This window comes from Raphanus sativus, chromosome 3 (assembly GCF_000801105.2).
Source record: "Raphanus sativus cultivar WK10039 chromosome 3, ASM80110v3, whole genome shotgun sequence".
Lineage (NCBI taxonomy): Eukaryota > Viridiplantae > Streptophyta > Magnoliopsida > Brassicales > Brassicaceae > Raphanus > Raphanus sativus.
The window spans coordinates 22805539-22828276 of NC_079513.1; the positions used below are offsets into that span (position 1 = coordinate 22805539).

At 36.9% G+C, this 22738-nt stretch overlaps 5 protein-coding genes across 6 annotated transcripts; 2 read left to right on the forward strand and 3 right to left on the reverse strand.

Moving 5' to 3' along the window:
- The first annotated feature begins 777 nt into the window (after positions 1-777).
- Positions 778-3498, forward strand: LOC108847541 (putative glucose-6-phosphate 1-epimerase). Its single transcript, XM_018620805.2, has 9 exons — positions 778-998; positions 1377-1451; positions 1778-1834; positions 1922-2082; positions 2240-2380; positions 2551-2653; positions 2746-2845; positions 2929-3159; positions 3323-3498. The coding sequence occupies exons 1-8, from the start codon at positions 906-908 to the stop codon at positions 3135-3137; spliced, it is 939 nt and encodes a 312-aa protein (XP_018476307.1). The 5' UTR covers positions 778-905; the 3' UTR covers positions 3138-3159; positions 3323-3498.
- A 115-nt stretch (positions 3499-3613) lies between these two features.
- On the reverse strand, positions 3614-6584 carry LOC108847540 (protein VERNALIZATION INSENSITIVE 3). 2 transcript variants are annotated; one of them, XM_018620802.2, is made up of 5 exons: positions 6386-6584; positions 5742-5811; positions 4842-5400; positions 4468-4775; positions 3614-4410 (listed from the first exon to the last, which is right to left on the reverse strand). In XM_018620802.2, exons 1-5 carry the CDS (start codon positions 6398-6400, stop codon positions 3713-3715), a joined length of 1650 nt encoding a protein of 549 aa, XP_018476304.1. In that variant the 5' UTR covers positions 6401-6584; the 3' UTR covers positions 3614-3712. The 2 variants fall into 2 exon arrangements, with proteins under 2 accessions (XP_018476304.1, XP_056861047.1); XM_057005067.1 differs by lacking the exons at positions 5742-5811; positions 6386-6584 and adding an exon at positions 5471-5552.
- Positions 6585-9069: 2485 nt separating this feature from the next.
- On the reverse strand, positions 9070-12299 carry LOC108843945 (uncharacterized). The gene is made up of 16 exons (XM_018617108.2): positions 12021-12299; positions 11898-11920; positions 11710-11821; positions 11519-11616; positions 11074-11170; positions 10891-10980; positions 10727-10789; positions 10567-10641; positions 10411-10476; positions 10250-10327; positions 10051-10161; positions 9907-9984; positions 9685-9804; positions 9570-9614; positions 9452-9479; positions 9070-9363 (listed from the first exon to the last, which is right to left on the reverse strand). The coding sequence occupies exons 1-15, from the start codon at positions 12051-12053 to the stop codon at positions 9453-9455; spliced, it is 1116 nt and encodes a 371-aa protein (XP_018472610.2). The 5' UTR covers positions 12054-12299; the 3' UTR covers positions 9070-9363; position 9452.
- Positions 12300-13028: 729 nt separating this feature from the next.
- LOC108843946 (DNA repair protein XRCC3 homolog) lies at positions 13029-14143 on the reverse strand. Its single transcript, XM_018617110.2, is given in 2 exon segments — positions 13029-13828; positions 13831-14143. Coding segments are annotated over 2 exon segments (891 nt in total). The 5' UTR covers positions 14099-14143; the 3' UTR covers positions 13029-13205.
- A 3174-nt stretch (positions 14144-17317) lies between these two features.
- On the forward strand, positions 17318-19568 carry LOC108847653 (uncharacterized). Its single transcript, XM_018620956.2, is given in 4 exon segments — positions 17318-17582; positions 17585-17902; positions 17905-18530; positions 18533-19568. Coding segments are annotated over 4 exon segments (1923 nt in total). The 5' UTR covers positions 17318-17470; the 3' UTR covers positions 19400-19568.
- The last annotated feature ends 3170 nt before the right edge of the window (positions 19569-22738 follow it).

The following is a 22738-nucleotide window of genomic DNA, read 5'->3' on the forward strand; positions in this document are numbered from 1 at the left end:
CTGCTCCAGACATCGACCTCACTAGAAGAGAGGTTAGATTCTTTTAAACACTCATATAACATATTACAAATAGATTCTTCTTTTTTTCATCGAATTTGCGTGTTAATGAAGAAAGGTTCTGTTTCCAGGCATACTTGACTGCAGCAGAGTTCAAGGATAAATTTGAGATGACAAAGAGTGAGTTCTATAAACTTCCAAAGTGGAAACAAAACAAGCTCAAAACGGCTGTTCAATTATTCTGATACACTCACTCACTCTTCTTCTGCTTCATATCAACCCCAAAACTCGTAAGTTAGATCCATATCTTACTCAGATTCTTGATCATGTTTATCTATTGATAGATAAAGTAATCATGTTTAGCATTAGTCTTATCTTATTAATTTTTTTTTCTTCCTCTTCTTTTGCAGAGGAGGGCATCATACATTTATCTTCATTTTTGAGCTGCTTACAAATAATGAAATATATATATTCTCTATATATTTTTATATACATAATTCAAATTTTCTAAAATGATACTTAGGATTACTTTTTTTGTATTTGTTTGTTTGTTTTGTTATCTATCAGTGTGACTGTTGGGTTTTTACTTGACTTTTTCTCTGTTGGTTTATACTTATTATTAAAGAAACAATGTGAATAAAATCTCTCTTTAATCAGGTGGTCAGTAATTTAATCTTCATTAATCCCACCATGTTTTAAAATTTTTCTTTTGTCACTTTATCCTAGTTATAATAATAACCCAAATAAAAAGAAAATATATAAAAATAAAAGCATTAAAAACGGCAAAAAAGTTGGGAAAAGTGAGAGAGGAGTAGTGAAGACGAAGTAGAAGTAGAGTAGAAGCGACGGAGCGGAGCATACGGTGATTTCGATCTCGTTATAGTTTCTGATAGTTTTCTCTACTATCCATGGCGACGGAGCGTCCTTCTTTTGAGCTCGCCAAAGGCATCAATGGCCTCGACAAAATCGTCCTCCGCGAGTCTCGCAACCGCTCCGCCGAGGTATCCTCCCTAGGCTATCTGTAGTTGCTTCTGCTCCGCGGAGATTGATCTGAGATTTAAGATCTTCTGTTTTTGGCTAAGATCGATGTCCTCGTTTGATTTGCGATTGTTGAATCTCTTAGATCCTTGAGGAATTTTTTAGCTCTTGTGATTGTGTTTATGTATATATGAGTATGTGGATTGGTTAACGGAAGAACCGGATCTGATCTTGGTGATGAATGTGTAAATGTAAAGCTTAATCTATGAGAATCTATAGGGTAAGGTTGAGTTTTCTAAGAGAGATGATTTAAAAAGTTAACAAACAGAGTGAGCTCTCTCTGTATGATTACTTTTTTTCTTTTTTTGTTTTAATTATAAGTGATCTTGGACGAAATGCAGGTATACTTGTATGGTGGACATGTGACTTCTTGGAAGAATGAGAATGGAGAAGAGTTACTTCACCTCAGTAGCAAGGTTATGCAGACTCTTTACCATCTTTAAATTATGATTGAATTTGGAGGCTAAACATTTATAGTTATATGCATCTCATGTTCTTTCTCTGATTAGTTCAAGGAAGTTGATGAAAGATTTGGGAAGAAATATTGTTTAAAATTTCATTCTTTACATTTGATCGTTACTTTAAAGGAAAGGATCTTCACTTCTTTAGCTTAATTTCTTAAAGAAGTAGGTGAATGAATAGATAATTTTATTTTGCAATCTAGTGATTTGCTCAGACTAGAGTAGTTTTTGTTTGCTCATAAACGATAGAGACCTGAAACCATGTGCTATGCGTTGTGCAGGCTATATTCAAGCCTCCAAAACCAATCCGTGGAGGGATCCCACTATGCTTTCCACAAGTATGTGTATATATATATTTCTTCCTTTGTAAGTTCCCAATTTACTATTCAATTATGCTCATGAGATTATGTTATTTGTTCATGCAGTTCAGTAACTTTGGTACACTGGAATCACATGGATTCGCTAGAAACAGGATCTGGGAAGTCGATGCTAGCCCGCCTCCTCTGCCAACAAATTCTTCTTCTAATGCTTTCGTTGACCTCATCCTAAGACCCACTGAAGACGATCTGAAGGCATGGCCTCACAAGTAAGGTTCTTCAAAACTCAGGCTCTTTATATCTACGTAGAACAGTATAACGTATTAATCTAAAAATGTCTACATAGAATCTTGGTTACTTTTTCTTCACCAACTCTCACAAAGAAGAGCAACATTACTGAGTTTCATCTCGGTGCATTCATTTCAGTTTTGAGTTCCGGATGAGGGTAGCCTTGGGATCTGAAGGAGAATTGACACTGACCTCTCGTATCAGAAACACCAGCTCTGATGGGAAGCCGTTTACATTCACATTTGCTTATCACACCTATTTCTCTGTCTCGGACATCAGGTACGTACTCTCATGTTGCATCATGTATTTTCTTTCATGCCAACTTGGTGCAATTTTACTTGTCATTTTACCAAAGTGTGGGAGCTATATCGTATTGAACTCGCTACATCTATCTTTCCAGGAAGGTTTAGAATAGAGATACTAACATGCATGTGTTTGCTTGTGTTTAGTGAAGTAAGGGTCGAAGGATTGGAGACGCTTGATTATCTAGACAACTTAAAGAACAGAGAACGTTTTACGGAACAAGGCGATGCTATAACTTTTGAATCCGAAGTAAGTTTGTGATCTCGATCTCTCCTTTCTTTCTGAGATATTATCTATTTGTATCATCACTCAAACAAATAAAAATTGTACTTGTGTTCAAGACTGACAAGATTTACCTGAGCACTCCTACGAAGATTGCTATTTTGGACCACGAGAAGAAGAGGACTTTCGTTGTTCGCAAAGACGGGCTTGCTGATGCTGGTAAAAAACTTGAGAATCCTATTTTTATATATAAGACAATATTGTAAAGCAAAAAAAACTGAGTCATACTATCATATTTTCAGTGGTGTGGAATCCTTGGGATAAGAGGTCAAAGACGATATCAGACTTGGGAGATGAAGACTATAAGCATATGCTTTGTGTTGAAGCTGCAGCTATCGAGAGGCCAATCACATTGAAACCAGGTGAAGAATGGAAAGGAAGACTCGAGCTCTCTGCGGTTCCTTCTAGTTACTCCAGTGGACAGCTTGACCCCAAGAAAGTCCTTGAGTGATACTCCTCCCTTTCTCTTATAGGTAACTTCACTATTACATTTCTTTACTTTTTTAGATTCTGTATGAAAACACAAATCTTTCGTTTTATATTTTGATAAACAGAATTAGGTATCCTTATTTTTTTTATATAAATGATTTTTGCTAATACCATAGGGTTTGATAAAATTTCATTTGGATTGTGCAGTACTATGAAGAAATGAGTGAAGGGAGATGTGAAGATGTTCATCGGATTATTATACTATAGAAAGAAACTGAGTTCGAATAAAAAAAAAATCTCGATTTGTGGATCAAAGACAACAGACTTGCACTCGTTAAAATTGTGGTTTCATTATATGTTATGTATGGTACATTTGACCACCATTCAGTTCTTGTGTCTAGTCCTTGTCCGGTCAGATCCAAAGGTATTTCAAACATCTCACACGACCAATCTCCATGCTCTAACTTGTACCATACATTAGAAGCAAAGGGGTGGGTGTTAGAGAACTTGCATATTTTCATTCCAAAGTATCGTTATGGTTTAGATAGAATAAATACTAAGCAAAGTTGGTATATAAAGACGGATTTCTAAAGATTTTTAATGCCAGAGCTTGAAGCAGATTCCAGCAGGTACACCACCAGATGTTGATGATCTCTTGCTCACTATGGATTCTGAGAATGTGTCCACAAGCTGTTGTCCCAAAGAAGACAGATCATCCGTGAATGTCTCTACAAAAACCTTCACAACACTAACTTCTCTATGAGTAGCTTTTAAGCTATACCATGTCAAGAACCTTTCCCTGAAACTCTTGTCTATATGCCCTTCTTGCTCTAAGCATCTAATGGTCTTCACAATATGACTCAACTCTTTATCTCCCACTGCATTTGCTGCTGCTACATTGGTCTCGGGTTTCTTGGTTGATGTTCTTGATTTGGATCTTTTGTTCCCTCCTTGCTTGCCGTTGAATGTGTCTCTCTTGCAGGGTGTTATAATCAAGTCTCTTCCCTCTATCTCGTTGACATACCTTTTTACGACTAGCCTCTCGTCTTCTTCAAGCTCAGATTCTACTTCCTCTGCTGCACTACAGTGTCCAATGTTGTCATTGTCATCGTTTTCTTTGCAGCAGCTTTTACGGACATTGTTGGATTCATCTTCAGGCAAATATGGATTACAACAAAGACCAGTGCTAGAGTTTGTCAATAGGCGTTGCCTGTTGTTCCCTGCTTCATCGGAGTCTAATCTCACAGCGGCTGATTTTGCTTGAATCTCTTCTACTCTCACACTCAACATGTCACCTAACCAGAACATCATCAGACTTCAAAACAAGAATAATGTGTGATCAGAAAACTAACCTCGTCTTGAAACAGATTCTGAAGGTGGTGAGACCATTTTGTCCATAGCTTCCATTGCCAAAGAACACAGCTTCTGAACTTGTGCTCCCGAAGCAAGTCTATTGACGATACCTCGAGCCATCTTCATCTCCCAAGTCACTAACGGACCCACATCACCCTCCAGCTTCTTCACCGCCTCATCCATGAGTTCCAACAGATTATAATACCTCCTTGTACCTCTCAACAGCTTCTGTCCTAAAGAAACACGATAACAGAGAACATCCACACGCCTAGTCTCCTTTGCAACCTTCACTTGTTTCCTCCAGCATCTGTAAGTTCACACACATTATTATTATAACATTAACATTCTCCAAACAAATGAAACCTTCACTTACCCAAGCAAGTCATTATCTTTGCCGCAAAACACACAATGAAACCTACCATCAAGACCACTTCCAACCCCAACCCCATCTTCCTTCAAAGCACACTCCAAATGACAAGACAATCCACAACCCTCGCAAGCAATCCATAGACTCGGATCTTTATTATCATCGAACTTTTGACAAACGCAGCAAGAACATCTTCTGCAAAAGGTATCTTCACTTCCGAGCGCAGCTCTACAAGCTAAATTCTCGCAGCAGATGACGTAACTAGTCGTCGTCTTCTGTTTCTTCTTCTTCCTCCTCGAGGTGGTTTTACGGTCAGGACAAGAGGTTTCACCGAGGGGACGAGAGACGAGACTGAGTAGGTTTTCGATGAGTTTTGGTTTGGTGAGACCAGTGTAGTTCCTCTCTTTACCCATCTCTGCGCATATGATCTTCATTATCTCGTTACGGCTCCATGAGTTTAAAAGCTCTGAAGCTTCTTCTGGCTGCTTGGACAATGCGTGGATCAGTTCTCTTCTCTCGCTTACGCTCAAACCTTTCTTTTTTGGAAAGTCAGTGCACACAACACCTGTAAAAAAACAAAAAGAACAATCCTTTAAACCCTAAAAAGGAGTGTGGGAAGGGATTTGATTTGTGACTTTTATGGGTAGAGAATCATTCAAAGTTTTGAACTTTGTCAATGAGAAGGATGAGTCCCAACAACCCATGAAACCAAAAAAATTTCAACAATGACGACGAATCCAATGCGTGAAATAAAGCGTTTCTGTTCATACATTTAACAGTTCCGACAATGAAAACGACGTCGTGTTTGCGACCTAACACGACCTCCCTTAATAAACAACGCATGAAACAAGAACAGTGACAAGACAAAGACGTTCACGTCGACGACACATGAAGAAGAACTCGTACCTTGAAATGAAGAAGGATCCATGTCTTCTTCTGGACCCACATTACTATCAAAACGCCAGATCTTTGAGAGCTGCAGATCAGTTTTCAGACAAACAATAAAACAAAAAGTTAAAATAATGAAAAAAAAAAGTTAAATAATGTAAAGTTATAAAGAAAAAGATAAGACACCCATCACAACAATCTGAGACAAAGAGAAAGAATATACGATGTTCTAACAAAAAGAAGGGATCAAAGATGTAACAGTAGCCATGAACCGGAAGAACAAAAGAGATCGATAAAGCTCAGATTTTTATTTTTCAAAATTTCTAAAATTAAAACTTTAAAGTTACAAAAAAAATAATTAAAACTTTAACCAACCAAAAAGGAAACCCATGAAGCTCTCCTCACATATATAAAATGTACGTATAGACATAGATTTGAGGAGCACTCAGTCTTCAAAGCTCGATAAAAGAAACTATACAAGTCACAAAAGCTTTGTTAATTTTAAAAAAAAAATACACAGATAATTTGTTTCCAAAAAAAAAAAATACACAGATAATAAAAATATATACCAGAGGAAATAAGAAAAAATGAGGATTGGTTCATTGTATCACCGAATGAAAAACTTCCAACAACAAACATCGAACAAAGACAAGCTTTATTACCGAAGCAGCTTGCATTTTGTTTTCCTTTGTGTTCTTCCTTTTTTTTTCTCTGTTTTTTTTTTCTTTCTAGGCTATCTTGTGTAGTAGTAGTAGTTTGTGAAAAGAAAATATTTTTCCTCTTTTTCTAGATGTTTCTAGCACAGAACCCTCTGATGAATTATCTTCTTCTCTGATGAAAGCTTTTTTTTTCTTTGAAGTTCTTTAAAAGTTTGGTTCTATTCTTTAAATATAAAAGACAAAAAAAGTTGTAAATATCTGATATCTTCACGTGGTCTCGAAGATATTTATTTACACAAAAATGCTTTGATTTGACTGGCAACCAATGTTGGGAACTATATACACTCCTTTATATATTTGACTGGCAACCAATGTTGGGAACTATATACACTCCTTTCTATTAATATATTCCACGATATTCTTTGAAGAATTATAAGAACTATAAGAATTGACTACATGTAAAACGATTTGAGAGATCGAAATAACATTTAACATTTAGTTAGTAAATATTTATGTTTATGTCATTAGCAGTTTAGCAGACTATTTGATTTGTAATTGTTAATGTTTTCAATATGAACATGAGAATTTGTGTTTCGTGAACAACCCCACTGCAACCCATTTGATTTTTATTTTGTTAAAATGTTATATATTGTAATATAAGTTACATAATCTATGGCATTTTGGTTCAGTTTAAAAATGTATCCACTATGTCAGTCACTCTACAAATATGGAGTAGCTTACTATTAGCTTTATGTAGTACGAATAATGTATATATCTACATTTTAATTATGTCAAAAGTTATTAACATATTAATTTGCCCATAAAGAAGGTCGGTCCAGAAACCAAGAAAAGTACTACTTGCCATGAGATGGTGTTATCTTATTAACATAGTACATTCGATTTCTTCGACTAGTTCTAGAACGTAAAGGTAAAAAAGAGAATAACAAATATTCGATTTGGTTATTGTTAAATACAGAAATGAATGATTTTTTTTTTGACTAAAAAAACGAATGATTTGGAATATAGTGTTACTGTTAAAATGCTTACAAAAAGCATATTGGTTCAAAGATTTACCATATTTCGTTAACTCTGAGTCTCTGGCTGAGCGAGATAAACATTAGTTTTGTGTCAACTTTTTTTTACTGATTTATAAACAATGGTAGAATATATTGGTGTCATGTGTTTTATAAAATTGAACAAAAAACATTTTTTATCAAGATAATTAGTTAATTTTCAAAAAAAAAGATAATTAGTTTTTTTGTCAACAGATAATTAGTTATTTATCCTTAAAAGATAATTATTTTCATAAATATCTGAAATTAATGATAAAAATATTAATTTTTGTTAAATCATTTATGTTAAGAATGATTATTATAAAAGTTTATAAATCCAATATCACCCCTTAAATATTAAACCCTAAATAATAATTAGTAAACATAAACTCAAATATTATTGTTAAAAGAGTGAATTCTTAAAAAGTAGTAGCTAGCCAACTTAGCATATTTTAAGAAATTTATCAAGAAAAATTGTATATATTTTTTCAAGACACAAAATCAAATAAATTCTCAAATATTATTTATCACTTAAACTATTAAAAAAATCATTTGATTAGCATTGTTTTAATTTTGTATTTGTTAAGTCACAATTATAATTAATTTTAATATATATATATATTTATATTTATACAAAATATGATATACGAATTGATGTAAAATTTTGTTATATTTTAATTATATTTATGTTATTTTTTATTATGCTTCAGACTTATTATTCGGGATCCGGACTCGATCCGAGATTCGATCATGATTTGCTTCGAAGATAGGATATCTGGATCGTCCGGATCCAGATCCGGATAGTAAAATTAAGGATCCGTCAAAACATAATTTGGATCTAAATATTTTAATTTTGAAGATCGGATATCCGGATCGTCTCTTTAAAATATATATTTTTAATTTTATTAATAATTATATTTGATATATCAACATTTATTCTTAAAATAATATTTATAATATTATTTTCAAAATTTTATATTATATTCATAATTTTTAATAAATTTTTTAAATATTTATTAATAATTTGTTACAAATCCGGATCAAGATATCCGCGGATAATGTGATATTTCCGGATATTAAATTTATGGATCTAATGAATTCGAATCCGGATATTCCAGTTTTTTCCGGATATCCCATTCCATCCAACCTTAATTTTTATTAAGATGATATATATAAAGCAATACCATATTTCAAAAAATATTGTCATATAATTTTTTGATTTTAATAATGATATATTAATTAATTATTAAAATATTTCATAAATATTATTAAAATATGAATAATTGCAAAAAAATTATACATGTCAAAATCAAATGACTTTATGTCATATTTTTAATTGGGAAAGAATATGGTGATAGTACATAATCAAATAATGTTTAAATGATTTATTCTAGAATTATAAAATGTGATTGAAAATAGCAAATATTATTTTTGTTAAAGATAATATTGCGTTTTACAGAACTTTACAAGTTAAACGTAAAAATAAGAAGAAATATTTTTCTGTTAAAATTTTATTTAATAAAAGCTATATCTATATTGTTCCATTGCAAGAGAATTTAGTAAAAGACTAAATATATATGTGTGTGTATATCTATATATATCTATGGCATAAAAACCTATAGGCACGGCATCGAATAGGCTTGCATGAAATAGCCTTCCAGTGAGATTGTAATTACTTGTTTTAATACAAATACTAGAGTCGATCATACATATTAATAATATTAATATTTGGTTCTCCAGAAGGAAGAAGGATCTTTGATAGTGACAACTAAAAAGCTGAATATACAAAACTAAGATAATCCAAGGAGAGAGGTTTGGGTGCTGGTCAAATACAATACTACCACGACTACTACATCTTCTGACGATCTCTTAATGCAGAGTAACTTCACTTGGATCCATGGTTTTCGAGTTCCAACATTTTCATACTCCCTGTAGATAGAGAGATTATACATCAAAACAATTTAATAAGAAAGAGCGCATCAGAGATATGAAAGACGAGAGAAGTTTACAAGTATACCTCAGCTGTCACGGGAGCTATGTATTCCCTGCAACGAGTTTGTCAATTGTTAAATTCGTTTCGCATCATCATCTTATTTTAAGTCAGAAGCTGTGTGTTAGTTTCAAAGATAGAATACCTTTCGTTGCTCTGATTTTGGGAGGTGTTTACACATTATGGACTCCTGCAATAATATTTGAATGGAATAAGAAACACATCACAAAATGTTTAAATGGCGAGTAAAGAAAAAAGACCTGTTCTTGGATTATGCTTCTTGCCTCAACGAGCTGAGCTTCAAGTTCAAGCTCTCTCTCTGTTGCTTCAGAAGTGACAGATGCTCCTTTAGGTGCATCTTGTAACTGAACCATGCGTTCCTTTTATTTTATCCCACCAAGGGAAATAAGAAGAAAGAAGTTAGTCAGGCGCTGACAAAGATTGATATTGCGTACATGGAAATCCCCGTAGTAAAAGAAAACCTTTATGGAAGCCATCTTAGTGCGCAAACTTTCTTCTATTTGACCTCTAGCCATGCGGAAAGGTAGATCAAACACATCCTGTGTAATGACTAGTTAGATATTGGCCAATCAATTTATCTAACATAATAAAGGATTCAATCGTACCGTCTTTCCACCCAATGGAGATTGTGAAGGATCAGCCTCACGTTTCTCATTGCCAGCCAATGAAGGATTAGCTGACCCATTTGGAGCGTTTAAGAAATCACGCATATCTGTCTGCAACATAACCAAAAGACAAAACCTTTGCTTATGAATGAGCATGTTAACATAGTGAGGTTAAGCCAAGTGTGATGATAGAGGTTACCTGCATGGAACGAAGCAATGCTCTTAGGTTAGTGTTCTCAGCCATTAACTCTTGATTTTTTGCTTCATATGTATCCACCTGCAAGGACGTTATTAAAGAAATGCCGTTGAAACTTCGAAACTCTGTGTAATGTTAATGAACTGTTACAGTTAGACTCGTACTATCTTTTTGTAGAAGTCAGTATCAGTCTTCTTGCCATTCCAGGTCCCACGCTGCCTCCCTTCTTTCTGTTTAAGTTTATCAGATTAATTATCAAGCGGATAGTCCAACATTCGTCATTAAGGATTGGAAAACAATTAAGGATGCTAGTAAAGGACCTGTAGCAAATTCATTATCTCCATTCCTGATTTTGATTCTTTCTTTTTCTCCATCAATACTTGATTCAACCGTTCCTGCTCGAGAAACAAAATTTATCTTTCATAATGCAGATCAAACATGATACAGAAAAGTCACTTCCATGAGAGAAAGATACACAACCTGCAATTTAATATAATCCTTTTCCTTTTTCTTCATTTCATGTATCTGTTGAGCTTTGACTTGCTATTCAGAGATTGGAAAAACAAATGTAGACATTCGATCAGAGTGTTATTTCATCAAAAGATGAAGTAGTTAATCCGAGCAGCATAAGAAACTAATCGAACCTGGTTACCGATCACCATCCTTTGAAACTCATCTCTCTCCTGCTGTAGCTTTTCAATCTGCGACTTCAAAGCCGCTGTGTTTTTCGCTTCCTGTCCAAGGAGTGAATGAATCCAATATTCAATCAAGAGCCTAAGCAAAAAAAAAAAGAGAAGCCAAATGAGCAGAAACTTGACAAGACTCACAGTCCTAGTAATGGTTGCGATTTCCCTGTCCTTGTGTTGGAGCTGCGCATCGAGCCTCTCAACTTTAGCTTCAAGTCTAGCTATATCCGATTGTTGTCTACATACATACAAAGGCAACCCACATAAAACCATAAGGAAACTATTTAACAGTTCCAAGAACCAGAGTAGAAATGTTTTAACATCAAACTAGAATCAAAGTAACCACAACATTTTAGCTAATAAACTAAATACGATAATCTTGAACTTTGTATATGTCCATGGAACAAGATCCCAAATTTACTGATAGAGATCAAATATTACCATAGCTGAAAACACTAAATAAGTAAACAATGACTAGTCTCTGTACCAATCGTCAATCCTCTAAGTGTATTAGAAGCTTCAGTAAACGCAAATGCAAAGCATATTGACAACAACAACAACAACAAAAAATCGAAAAGCATTTCACCTCAGCCTCAGCTCATTAGCAGATTCTCTAAACTCCAAGTCACGCTGTCGCTGTTGAAGCAACGAGTACATGCAGTTACAGGTCCTTGAGATTGAAACCTAATCAACAACAAGAAACCTTAATCAAAACAGTCAACCACAACAGAGATTGCAAGGATTAATAAATAGACGTATCGAACAATGAAACGGCACCGGATCATTGGAGAAGAGATCGAGCGAGGCAGGGAAACCAAATGTAACCATCGTCTGGTTCAAATACTTGGCGCAATGCTCCAGATTGTCCACGTTCGCAAATGTGTAATCCCTTTGTTATATCCAAAACACACACAAAAATCATAAACCCTAACTCATCGGAGAATATATAAAAGAAAAGAGCTAACCCCGTCGCGGACTGAGGTAACACCTGTTGAGCCAAAAAAAAAAAAACACAAATGAATCACTGAAGCTTAAAATTTTTGAGAGGGATATAGCGAGAACGCATCGAATTAAAGAGTAAATCTTACTTTGGGATCGAACTCAGCATCAGTCGGCGGCATTTTCGAACGGCTTTCCTCCGTGAAAGCAACGGCGCGAGGCGACGATGACTCACGAGAACAGATCTAATCGAGCACAGGGAGAGAGCGAAAATAAATTCAAAAATCAAATTATCTGAAACGGAATGTTTCTGGAGAACTGCAGAAAAAGGTTTTTAATTAAAACTTCTCTCTCTCTCCCTCTCTCTCTCTCTGCTTTTTATTTCAGTAATAATCAAAACGATTTTTATTTTTAATTATGAGCTCTCATTTGCAGATGGTGGTGACTGTGATCCAGTGTACTCATCTTCAAGCAAGGAGAAACATGGGCCCACACCGTTTAATTGGGCCTAGTGGACTGTGTAAGGCCCGAGTGGCTTATGACTTCGGTTGTGGTGCTCTAGTGCAGATGAACACATTGACAAAATGATATAATTGTTTGGTTCAAAACAGCGGGAGTAAACTTGAGCCTGAGAGACCAAGGAACTGTGACAATCATGCATGAGACATAGCGGGAAGGCGATAACACCACATCTCGTCATACCACCACATAAACTTGAAGAGACCAAGGAACTGTAACATAACAATCCAAACATTACTGCTTTATCCGTCGTGTACTTGTGCCCTCAGCCTTAGCCTGAATCTCTCATTCTTTATCTAAGGATCATATGTTGTTTTGATGCTCTCGAACTACAATTCCTGATTCCACAAACATAGTCTCCCCAGACTTCTCAGTCATCTCTCTGCCATTCAATGAAATAGAAAATAATCAATGGGTTAAAGATGGGGAGATATCTCTTATTTCAAGTCAGAAACGAGAGATTTCCCACTTAACTACATTTGAGTTGCCAATATCAAAAGAAGACAACAAAGTATGTTATATGTCACTCCTTAAGGCATGTATTACCGTTGCAGAATCAGAGAACAAAGTGAGAATTGTATATGATTCTTACAGAAAGCAATAGCATGAAGAATTCTTTCTAGAATGATTATAAACTAAAGACAAGCAAAAAATGAGATTTTTAAATATCACATATACACAAGAGTAGAAATATGAAAGAACCTGACTTTTTGCAACCCATCTCCCTCAGAAAAAGAAATCTACATAAACATCACTCAAAACTCCAAAAACCCATGATGCTCCGACTAAAAACTACCCCGCATAGCACCCATGTATCACCTAACTCCACAAATCCCCTCCCCTGTGATCACGAACTCGCAAGAAGAAGCAGGCAAATAAGGTGAAAAAACAATATCAAACCGTCTCCGAGCTCTTCCAGACACCAAACTCGAACCGCTCTCACCATCCCCCCTTCTCTCTTCGCATACACCACTTCTCGAGATGAAAACTCTAGAGTTCACACAGTTAGCCCAAGCCAATCCCAAAGCAGGAACAACCCGTCTCCCAGACGAATACAAACACCTCAAATTCCCAACTCTCAGCCCACTCAACCCATCGGAAGAAGACTCAACGAAATCAGTCACCTGATTCGTAACCACAACAGCCAAACCAAACCTACTCGCCAGCTGCTTCAGCTTCCCTGACATCTTGAAAAAGCAAGAAGCTCTCTTCCTGAGATCAGACGGCGTGTTATCAAACTCCGATCTGAACAACGCCGCTACGGAATCAAGCACGATCAGCTTCAGAGGAAGCCTCGTTTTCGAGTTCTCAGCAAAAGCGTTTATCCTAGGCATTACGTCGAACAGGTGGTCTACGGAGTGGACGCTTTGCACGAAGACGTGATCGCAAGGGTTATCGCTGTGATCCGCGTAGATGCCAGGGTTCGATAGGTGAAAGATCGAGAGAGCTGGTGGAGACGGCGGAAAGGGAAGGGAAACTCGGAGTGGAGGTAGAGAGATGAGCCGTCGAGTCCGCCGATTGAGACCGGGAGCTGGGCGCGGAGGGAGAGCTGAAGGCAGAGCTGTGTTTTTCCGCAGCCGCTCTCCGCGGCGATTTCTGTTAGGGAACCGCAGGGGAATCCGCCGCGGAGACATGAGTCGAGGGTTTCGCAGCCGGTGGTTAGCTTCGGGCTCGTCGGGGATTGTGAGACGAGACTCCGCGGCTTCATTTTCCCATTTCACCGCCAAAAGCTATCGATTTCAAATAGAAAACAATAATGAAAAAGTTGTTCTTTATTTGGGCTTTTCAAAACTTTTCTGTAGGCCCAATAAGGTCGAGAGTGATGTAATAAACGATATTGTTTTAATATCAAGAGTACATCGTTTTTCCTTTTTCTAAGCTTGTTTTTATTGAGTTTAACATATAATCGATAAATCTACATTAATTCATGAGATATCAAGCAAAAAAATAAGATATCTCAAAAAATGAATTTAGATATTTTCGATTTTTAGTCTTTTATGATTCTATTTGCCACGGATTTCCACATGTGAGCGTATAGTTGAATTTACAATTATATGGCCGAGTTTTAAAACATGAAAAATATTAACCAAAACATCTCATAATTTTAAGACTAGAAAGTGAGACACTTGAATTATTTTCCATTCTGTATTACGAAACAAAAACAAAAAATTATACTCAAATAATTCATGAAATGATAAGCCAAATTATCTTCATTTACAAATCATTGAGAATCAAAAATAAAATGAAAAAGTGATAAGTTGCACATTAGATTATAGTTTTAAGTCTAAAGTTCTGATTAAAGGTTTGTGTAACTTGTAGTAATTTTGTAAAGTAGTTTTTTTTTTTTTTTTGAACAACAAAATTTTGTAAAGTAGTTAAAACCTTGAACAAGTATAATGGTGAAGTTTTTTTTTTAAATCTGAAAATTTAGTTGAAGAACAATATATCTAAAAAATAGTGTTAGAGAAAAAAATGTTTATGAAGTAAAAGTGATTGTCAGGCTAGAGCTCAAAATTTTACATTTAATAATCAAGTTTGGTTCAAAACTAGTTCAATAGTTCATCGATTTCCCGTTTTTTATTTTGCAGATTTAGTTTACTTTAGATTTTATCATCAATCCAACCAGAATATGTCATCGGTTCACGATCGAACCCGGTTCAACTATTTGGTCGTACCGCTTTTAAAAAGATTGGTATACTAAAATTCGATACAAATCTAAATTGGTATTAAAACTAAAATAAATACTTTAAATATTCAATATTATATTTATTCTTATATATAACTAAAAGTATATATATATATATATATATATATATATATATATCTGAATCTTAAATGAGTTATGATCTGAAATAAACATACACTAAAAGTAAAGATCTTGAAACTGAATTTTGATTATTTATGAAAACATATTAATTGGTAGATCTCTGATAAAAGAACCATTTGATGTATATATATAATTAGAGATGGGGGCATGCTAGAATTAAAGATTGATAAAAGAAAGTAATTAACAGAATATTTATTCTACTTCTACATCAGCTATGGATTCAAATCTAGATAATATTGGATTCAAAAATATTATGGGAAAATTAGATAATAGGACATTTTGAATTTGGATTTGTCTCTTTGAGAATTTTTTCTTCATTAGTTGGGGAAATAGTATTTAAATTAAGATAGCATAAACAGAATCCTACCTTCTTCAATGGTGTTCCTCCATGACTGAAGCGGGGTTACCATGACCTCTCCCGCCACGAGAGCCGGAGCTTTGCAGTGCCACGAGTGCCGGCTACGCAACGGTCTGAGAAGGAAAGCTTACGACGAACTTCGCATTTCTCAGGTACGAACGTGATCAAAGATGGTGAAGTAGCAACGTCCACGGTTCCAATGACGCGGGAAACAACAACTTTCGACTGAGGAGACGGAGTGATACACCCTAAACACAGCTTTTTGAGTTTGTCATCAAAAGTGTTTCTTAATACTTAATTTGATCCAGATATTATAATATTGTAAGAATCTAAAATTAAACTATTGAGCGGAACGTCTCTGAATAATTAGAGTTAAACCTTAACACATCAAAAGAAAAATCAGTCTTCAGCTACAACAACAACTACAAACGTTTTGGTGGATCAGAAACGTTTTACCAGCATTGACCTAATAGTAGATGAGCACTACTTTGCTTCTTTTTGAAGCAGTGAAACAAAATTTACATTACACTTTGACAATGATTCTAATGCAAAAGCTTATGCATGAAATTGTTTGATATATTCAGCAAGAGTTTCACACCATAAACAATTTGATAAATGGCATACATGAATTTCATAAACAATACAAAAGACAGAAAGATCATGGAATAAAAGAAAGTGGGAGAGAAGATATTGTGCGATATTTACTATAGATTGCTAGTATGTTTACAAAAGATAATAACCAAAATATGGTAACTTTGCATTTTTCTGTTATCTATATGGAATACATAAACTACTAGATTAGAACGATGACTAATAGGTGGAATATATATTTTTCATCAAGCAGACTTTAAAGTTATAGTTAGGATAGATTATGAAACATAAATAAGCTAAGTTAGGCCATAAAGTAAACTTTGGGTCCGATTGGTAATGGCTGTAGCTTCGAAATTATTGCTGTAGAAAAAAATCTGTAGACTTTTTGCTGTAGCTTTAGATTTTATTGCTGTAGAATTTTATGGAAATCCCTAAAAAATTGCTTTGGATATTTGGCTCTGCACAGCACTTCTACAGCTGTAGGTTATTTCAAGAGCTGTGGTTTTAAAAAATAAATTAAAGTTTGATTGCTCTGATTTTGGTACTTTAGAAATAAATGGAGCTGTGGAGAGCACTCACAGTCACTACCAATCACACCCTTTACTATACGTATTTAAGGTTGATGTAAACCATTATTATTTGACTATAATGAAACAGAAAAATTCTAATAGTGGTAGAATAAATTAAAAAAAAATTATATCCAAATTAGATTATTATAATGTATTTTGTACTCGAGTTATAAACTAAATTAACTGTTAGAATGAGTATTCTATACTTAGCTAGAACATAAATAAAATATAGCTACATAATTTATTTTAAAAAGATATATATACAATAATAGTCTTACTTATGTTTCTAATAGTTTTTCTCTCTTTTGAAATTTTTAAAATTGAAAATACTCTTTTTTCCACTACATGAGAGTAAAACATATCACAAAGTGATCAAAAGTGAGACAAATAAAATCTGAGTGTCTGATTTTACCAACTCTCCCAATATTATTAACCGAAACAAATAAAAACCCCAATGGACTTTGATGCTGAACCAGAAACCTGAAAAGTGGCAAACCACTTTTCTTCAGTTGAGCCTGTGTTCTAACTCATTAGGCCCACTACAATAAGACAAGAATAACGTCTAAAACGATGTCGTACGAGTATCACTTTCTTTTCATTTTCATCCTTCATTCTTCTTCCCCGATTGTTCTCAGATCTGATGATGCTCTGAATGATTAAACGAACGAGGCTACATCGAGATTTGAAGATTCGCGAATTGTAGAATCTCCACAGATCAAATTCGAAATCGCGATCATGTCGTGCTTAGCCCTAGCTCTCCAACCGGTAAACGGATCTGACATTTTACTCCAAACCAGAGAATGGTTCCCGCCGGCGCGAGCCCTAATCGCTCTCTCCTACTTCCGCAAACGCGCCAAGCCTTCTCCTCCTCATCAAAACAGCAACAACCTCCGTCAAATCGTAAACACACTCAACCTTCCTCCTCCTCCTCCGCCGCAGATCCCGACGACGCAGCCGCCGCGGAGTTCGTAGGCGACGATCCCCTCGCTGCCTCCAACGGACAAGTCATCGTCGGCGTGGAGAGCAAGTACCGCGTCGTCTACCGGCTGGTGAACTCGATCTACATCCTCGGCGTAACCGTCGCGGATCACGACAACTCGATCAACGTCTTCGAGTGCATCCACATCGTGAACCAGGCCGTGAGCGTGATCGTAACGGCCTGCCGCGGGTCGAGGTGACTCCGGAGAAGCTCGGGAGGAAGTACGCGGAGGTGTACATGGCGCTCGACATCGTCCTCCGCGGCGTCAGCAACATCCGCCTCGCCGCGATGCTCGGGGCGATGCACGGAGACGGGATCGCGAAGATGGTCCACTCGGCTCTGGACACGGAGAACAAGATCAGGGGAGCTGATAGCTGGATGGCGGTGGAGTCTCACGCCGCGGAGCATCAGGCCGCTGTGAACGCCTTCTCCAACGCGAGGTTCGAGTTGCCGGCGGAGACTGTCGCGGCTGGGGATGAGATGGCGGTTAGCTTGGCTCCTGTGGTGCAGGAGACCGAGCAGGTGAAGGAAGAGCCGGAGGTTGAGAACAAGGATCCTTTCGCGGCGAGCGAGACGATCAACAAGGAGAAAGAACTTGTAGGTGGATTCAAGAAGACTAAAGATCCTTCCTCACAGGATCTGTCTTTGGCTCTGGCGGGGCTCGAGGTGACTACATTGCCTCCGGCGGAAGCGACGCAGTCTACGCACATCAATGTGGAAGGGTTCGAAGGGGAGTACGGTGGGATTGCGTTCAGCAACGAGCAGGCGACGATTGGGGAGACTTTTGAATCGTTTAGTGATGCTTTGGGGAGGTGGTTTTGGATCCTTCGGAGTTTATGGGACCGAAGAAGATTCATAAGAAGGAAGGACTCGGCGGGCTTGAGCTCTTGCACACCAGTGATCCCAAGGCGGTGGAAGGCAAAGAGGGAGGTAATCTCGATAACTTAGTTAAGAAGGTTGAGATGAAAGGTCCTGAAATGTATATCTCTGAGGAACTTAGAACCGAGTTTAGAGAATCATTGCTTGCTAGAGTAGGAATGATGGGTGTGATCTATCTGAAAACGATGCCACCTAAAGGCTCTGGTGAAGAGAAAGAGACGGAATTCTCGTTCCGTGTTGAAGGTACTGCTGCAGTTAAGAGATTCGCTATGCAGAGTTCTCGGATCAGTAGCTTAGGGAACGGTTTGTTTCACGTGAGAACCGCTCCATCTGAAGAACCGATCCCTATCTTGAAGTATAGCTTGCAACCTAAGCTAACCCCGTTGCCTCTTAGAGTACGAATGGTGAAACGAGTTAGTGGGACATTACTCTCGCTGATGATACAATACGTCTCGAGCCCGGACCTACCTCAGCCTCTGAAAGACGTCGACTTTGTTCTGAAACTCCCTGTTGACCCCACGTTGCTTAAGGTTTCTCCTAAGGCAATACTAAACAGAACCGATCGAGAACTGAAGTGGCAAGTCCCTGAGATTCCTCTCAGTGGAAGTCCCGGGAGGCTAAGAGCGCGGATGCCTATAGACTCAGATAACAGCGAGGAAGAACCAGAGATCATCTGCTATGTGAAGTTCTCGGTTCAGGGAAAGACTTCTTTGTCTGGTATCAGTTTACGCCCAGCTGCTGAAGGCAATACGGATTTTTATGAGGTTGATCACAGGTTCGAAACTGGAGTCTATATGTGCAATTGATAAACGTTTCTCTCTAAGAGTGTTGAGTTTCATTTGTTTATAAATTTTTCTCAAATGATTTGAGTTTGGCCGTTGTTGAAAGTTAATTCTGTTTTTTTTTTCATGTAAGGTTTTGTGTACTTGTGTATCTTGACATTTTCTCATTGTTATGTTATCTGTTTTTATCACATTTGTTTTTACATTTAGTTTTGATATTTCGTTATTCGAATAAGGTATATAATATTTATTTTATCAATATTTACGTGGCAAAGTTCTTACTCTTTGTTAATCATTTGCAAATTATTTGAATAATTGTAGTTTTGAAATAGTTTATTTCTTAAATATTATTACATTGCAAAAAAACAAGCATAACATATGCAAAATGTTATATACACTGACAGGAAAATACAATATTGGGCGATTGGTTAGACACTATTTGTAGAAAATTTACTTTAAAAAACAATATTGTTACAGCAGTATTTTTTTGTTTTAGAAATAAGTTTTCTACAACTATTTTTTGGTTTTAAATTTAAAAATTACATAAAGCATGATTGTAAAATTATTTGGTTGTAGAGTAAAATTAAAACTAAAAGTATTAGTTAAAGTCTAACCAATTACCTTTGATGTGTGTGCGCGCGCAAATTGACATGTACAAAAAAAAAGAAACTGATTGTGATTTGTGAGGATGAAATTGGTTAATGGCATTTCCTATATGGTTAATGGCATTTTCTACATAATTCATAAGTTAAACTTTTATTTGTGCATATGAAAAGATGTCAAAAAAAAAGTTGAGCATATTAAAATTTTGAAAATATAATATCACTATACCAGCCAAATTAAATCAATGAAACATATCATATTCTATATTTTTAAAATAATAAAGAATATGTGCTTAATATGAATATCAAGCACCAATTACAATGCGTCCTAACTACGGTTCACATAAATAAAATAATAACAATAATTACAAATTTGTATTTTTTTCTAAGTGATATGTCTAGTGTAGTGGTCAAGTTGATTATAAGAAATCAATTGAATAATAACAGAACTATTTTAAAACGTTAAAGCGAGTACAAGCTGTGCGATACTAAACACAAAACTCTAAAGAGATGGAAACCAAGATTTTGAGCAACTTGGTCTACCAAATCGTTAACTTAGTTTTTATGTGAAGAATATTAGCTTTTAGGTTTGCTTAGGTTAGAAGTTATCTTTGACCTAAGTCTAGAACTGAAAGTAAAGACACAATCAATTTAACGAGTTCCCGGCCCTCGGCGCGGTACGTCTCGTGGGAGAACTTCTGCTCCCAAAATCCACTAGATCAAAGAGTTATCAGCAACACCAAATCAGTGTGCTAATTGAGTGTTTACAAAAGGAACCAAATACTCCTAGCTAGAGGAAACCAACAATCCCTTTGATATAAATATACTTAAGCCTAAGTTGATCTTATATCTTGATTGTTGCCTCTTGCTGTCCACCTTGATTGATCTGATTCCTACTGCCGTAAACTTGCTGTATTTCCTTGTTGCTTGCTTAACCTAATCAACATACTAACATCATATATATATGCTTTGTATTTGATCAGGTGTCACAAACGGAATGGGCTGGAGAGTGGTGTTGGCCCAGCTGCTGCAGGAGTGTGAAGAGCCCAGCTCTAATTGGGCTTATATGTAACCCATTATTCACAAATCTCCACCGGTTTCATTAGAGCCCAATGATGGCCCATCCTCTTCCAACCAACACACTCAGGCCCGTGTTTCTCTCTGTCTTGTCTGAAGGGTTTTCTCAATCAGACGCAACCCTTCACTCTCTCTCTCTCTAGTGGTTCCTTTCTCTCTCGTTTCTTTGCGATGCTCTGCCGCTACGAGTACTTGAAGCTTCACCGAGCTCCACCGAGAAGGATCTGTCTTTGCGCCATCACCGTGGCGTCGCTCCTTTGAGACAGCGAGTCGATTCGGCTCCACCACGCTCGTGTTGCCTCCTCCGTCTTCTGTCTCTCTAGTCTCTCTCATCCGCAAACCTCCACCTACAATTAGGTCTTGGTTCCGTTTTGCGAGAGCTTCCGATCAGCTCTGCCGATTCATTCTCATCACGCCCTTTCCTCGAAGTTGACTTGCCCGATGGCGATTCGATTCTTCTTTGAGCGATGGTAGATGACTTCGGCGTGACTCCATCCTTCTTTCACTCTACTATCCTCAGGTACATCTAATCTCTCCTCTTCATAAGAGATTAGGATCATCTGTTAAAGATTTTGAGTGAATGTTATGGATCTGTAGCTGACCTGTGTATTTTGCATGTCTCCTCAGTTTGATCGTCTCTCAGCCTTTAGACACGATTGGGGTTCTGACATGCCACTGAGCTCTCTCCTGAGCTCTGTCACGCTCCACCTCTTCCGTAGATCAAGTAACCTCCTTTCTCAGTGAACATTCCATGATATGTTTATCGGTTGTCGATGTGACTCCCTCGTTCTGTTTTGCAGGAGTTAATTCAGCTCGATGATGAACTGATGTAGTTTCTAACCTGAAACCCTTATTAATCAAACACTCGATTCGGCTCCCTGAGCCGTTATCCAGATGTCATGTTCTGCTGGTAAGCCTTTCCTCATATACTCACCCCTGCTAGTTAACGTTCTCGAGTTTGTTACTAACACTTGTGTTTATGTGGCTTGTTGTAGGTGTACTGTCTCAGAGATGATGGTGACCACTTCCAGAAAGCATTCTTGACTCTGCTGTTCTTGCTTCTGACTCATTACGCACGTACTCATGCGTTACTGCTGCTTCTTATGGGAGTGTCTGGTGGTACACGGTTACTCCACCTGAACCAGGCCTTCTGCCTCGGTTCTCATTATCCTCCAGGTGATTCTTTCATCTTTATTTATACTCCCTGTTGTCTTAGATTTCCATTTATGCACACACTAACTATGTTTGATGTCCGTGTTATGCGAGAATGGAGCCATACAACATTGATTCACCTGGAGCGTCGCCAGTCTTTCTCAGTTCAAATTCAAAAGCTCACAGCAAAGCTGGAACTTCTGACCAGGTACCGTCTTCGTTAGAAAGTCTGCAGGGTTCACATTAGTATGTATCTTGTTTAGGCTGATATCCCCTGCTTCCACTAGGTCTCGTATGAAATTGAACTTGGTAGCTATGTGCTTAGTCTTTTCATGATTGACTGGATTTCTTGCTAGGGCTAGGGCACTTTGAGAATCACAGTAGAGATTGATCCCCTGTTGCTTGAAACCTAGTTCATTGCATATTTCTTTTAGCCACATGGCCTCTTTAGCTGCCTCGTTAAGTGCCATGTATTCAGCTTCGGTAGTTGATAATGCAACAACTGACTGTAGGCATGATTTCCATGAAACTG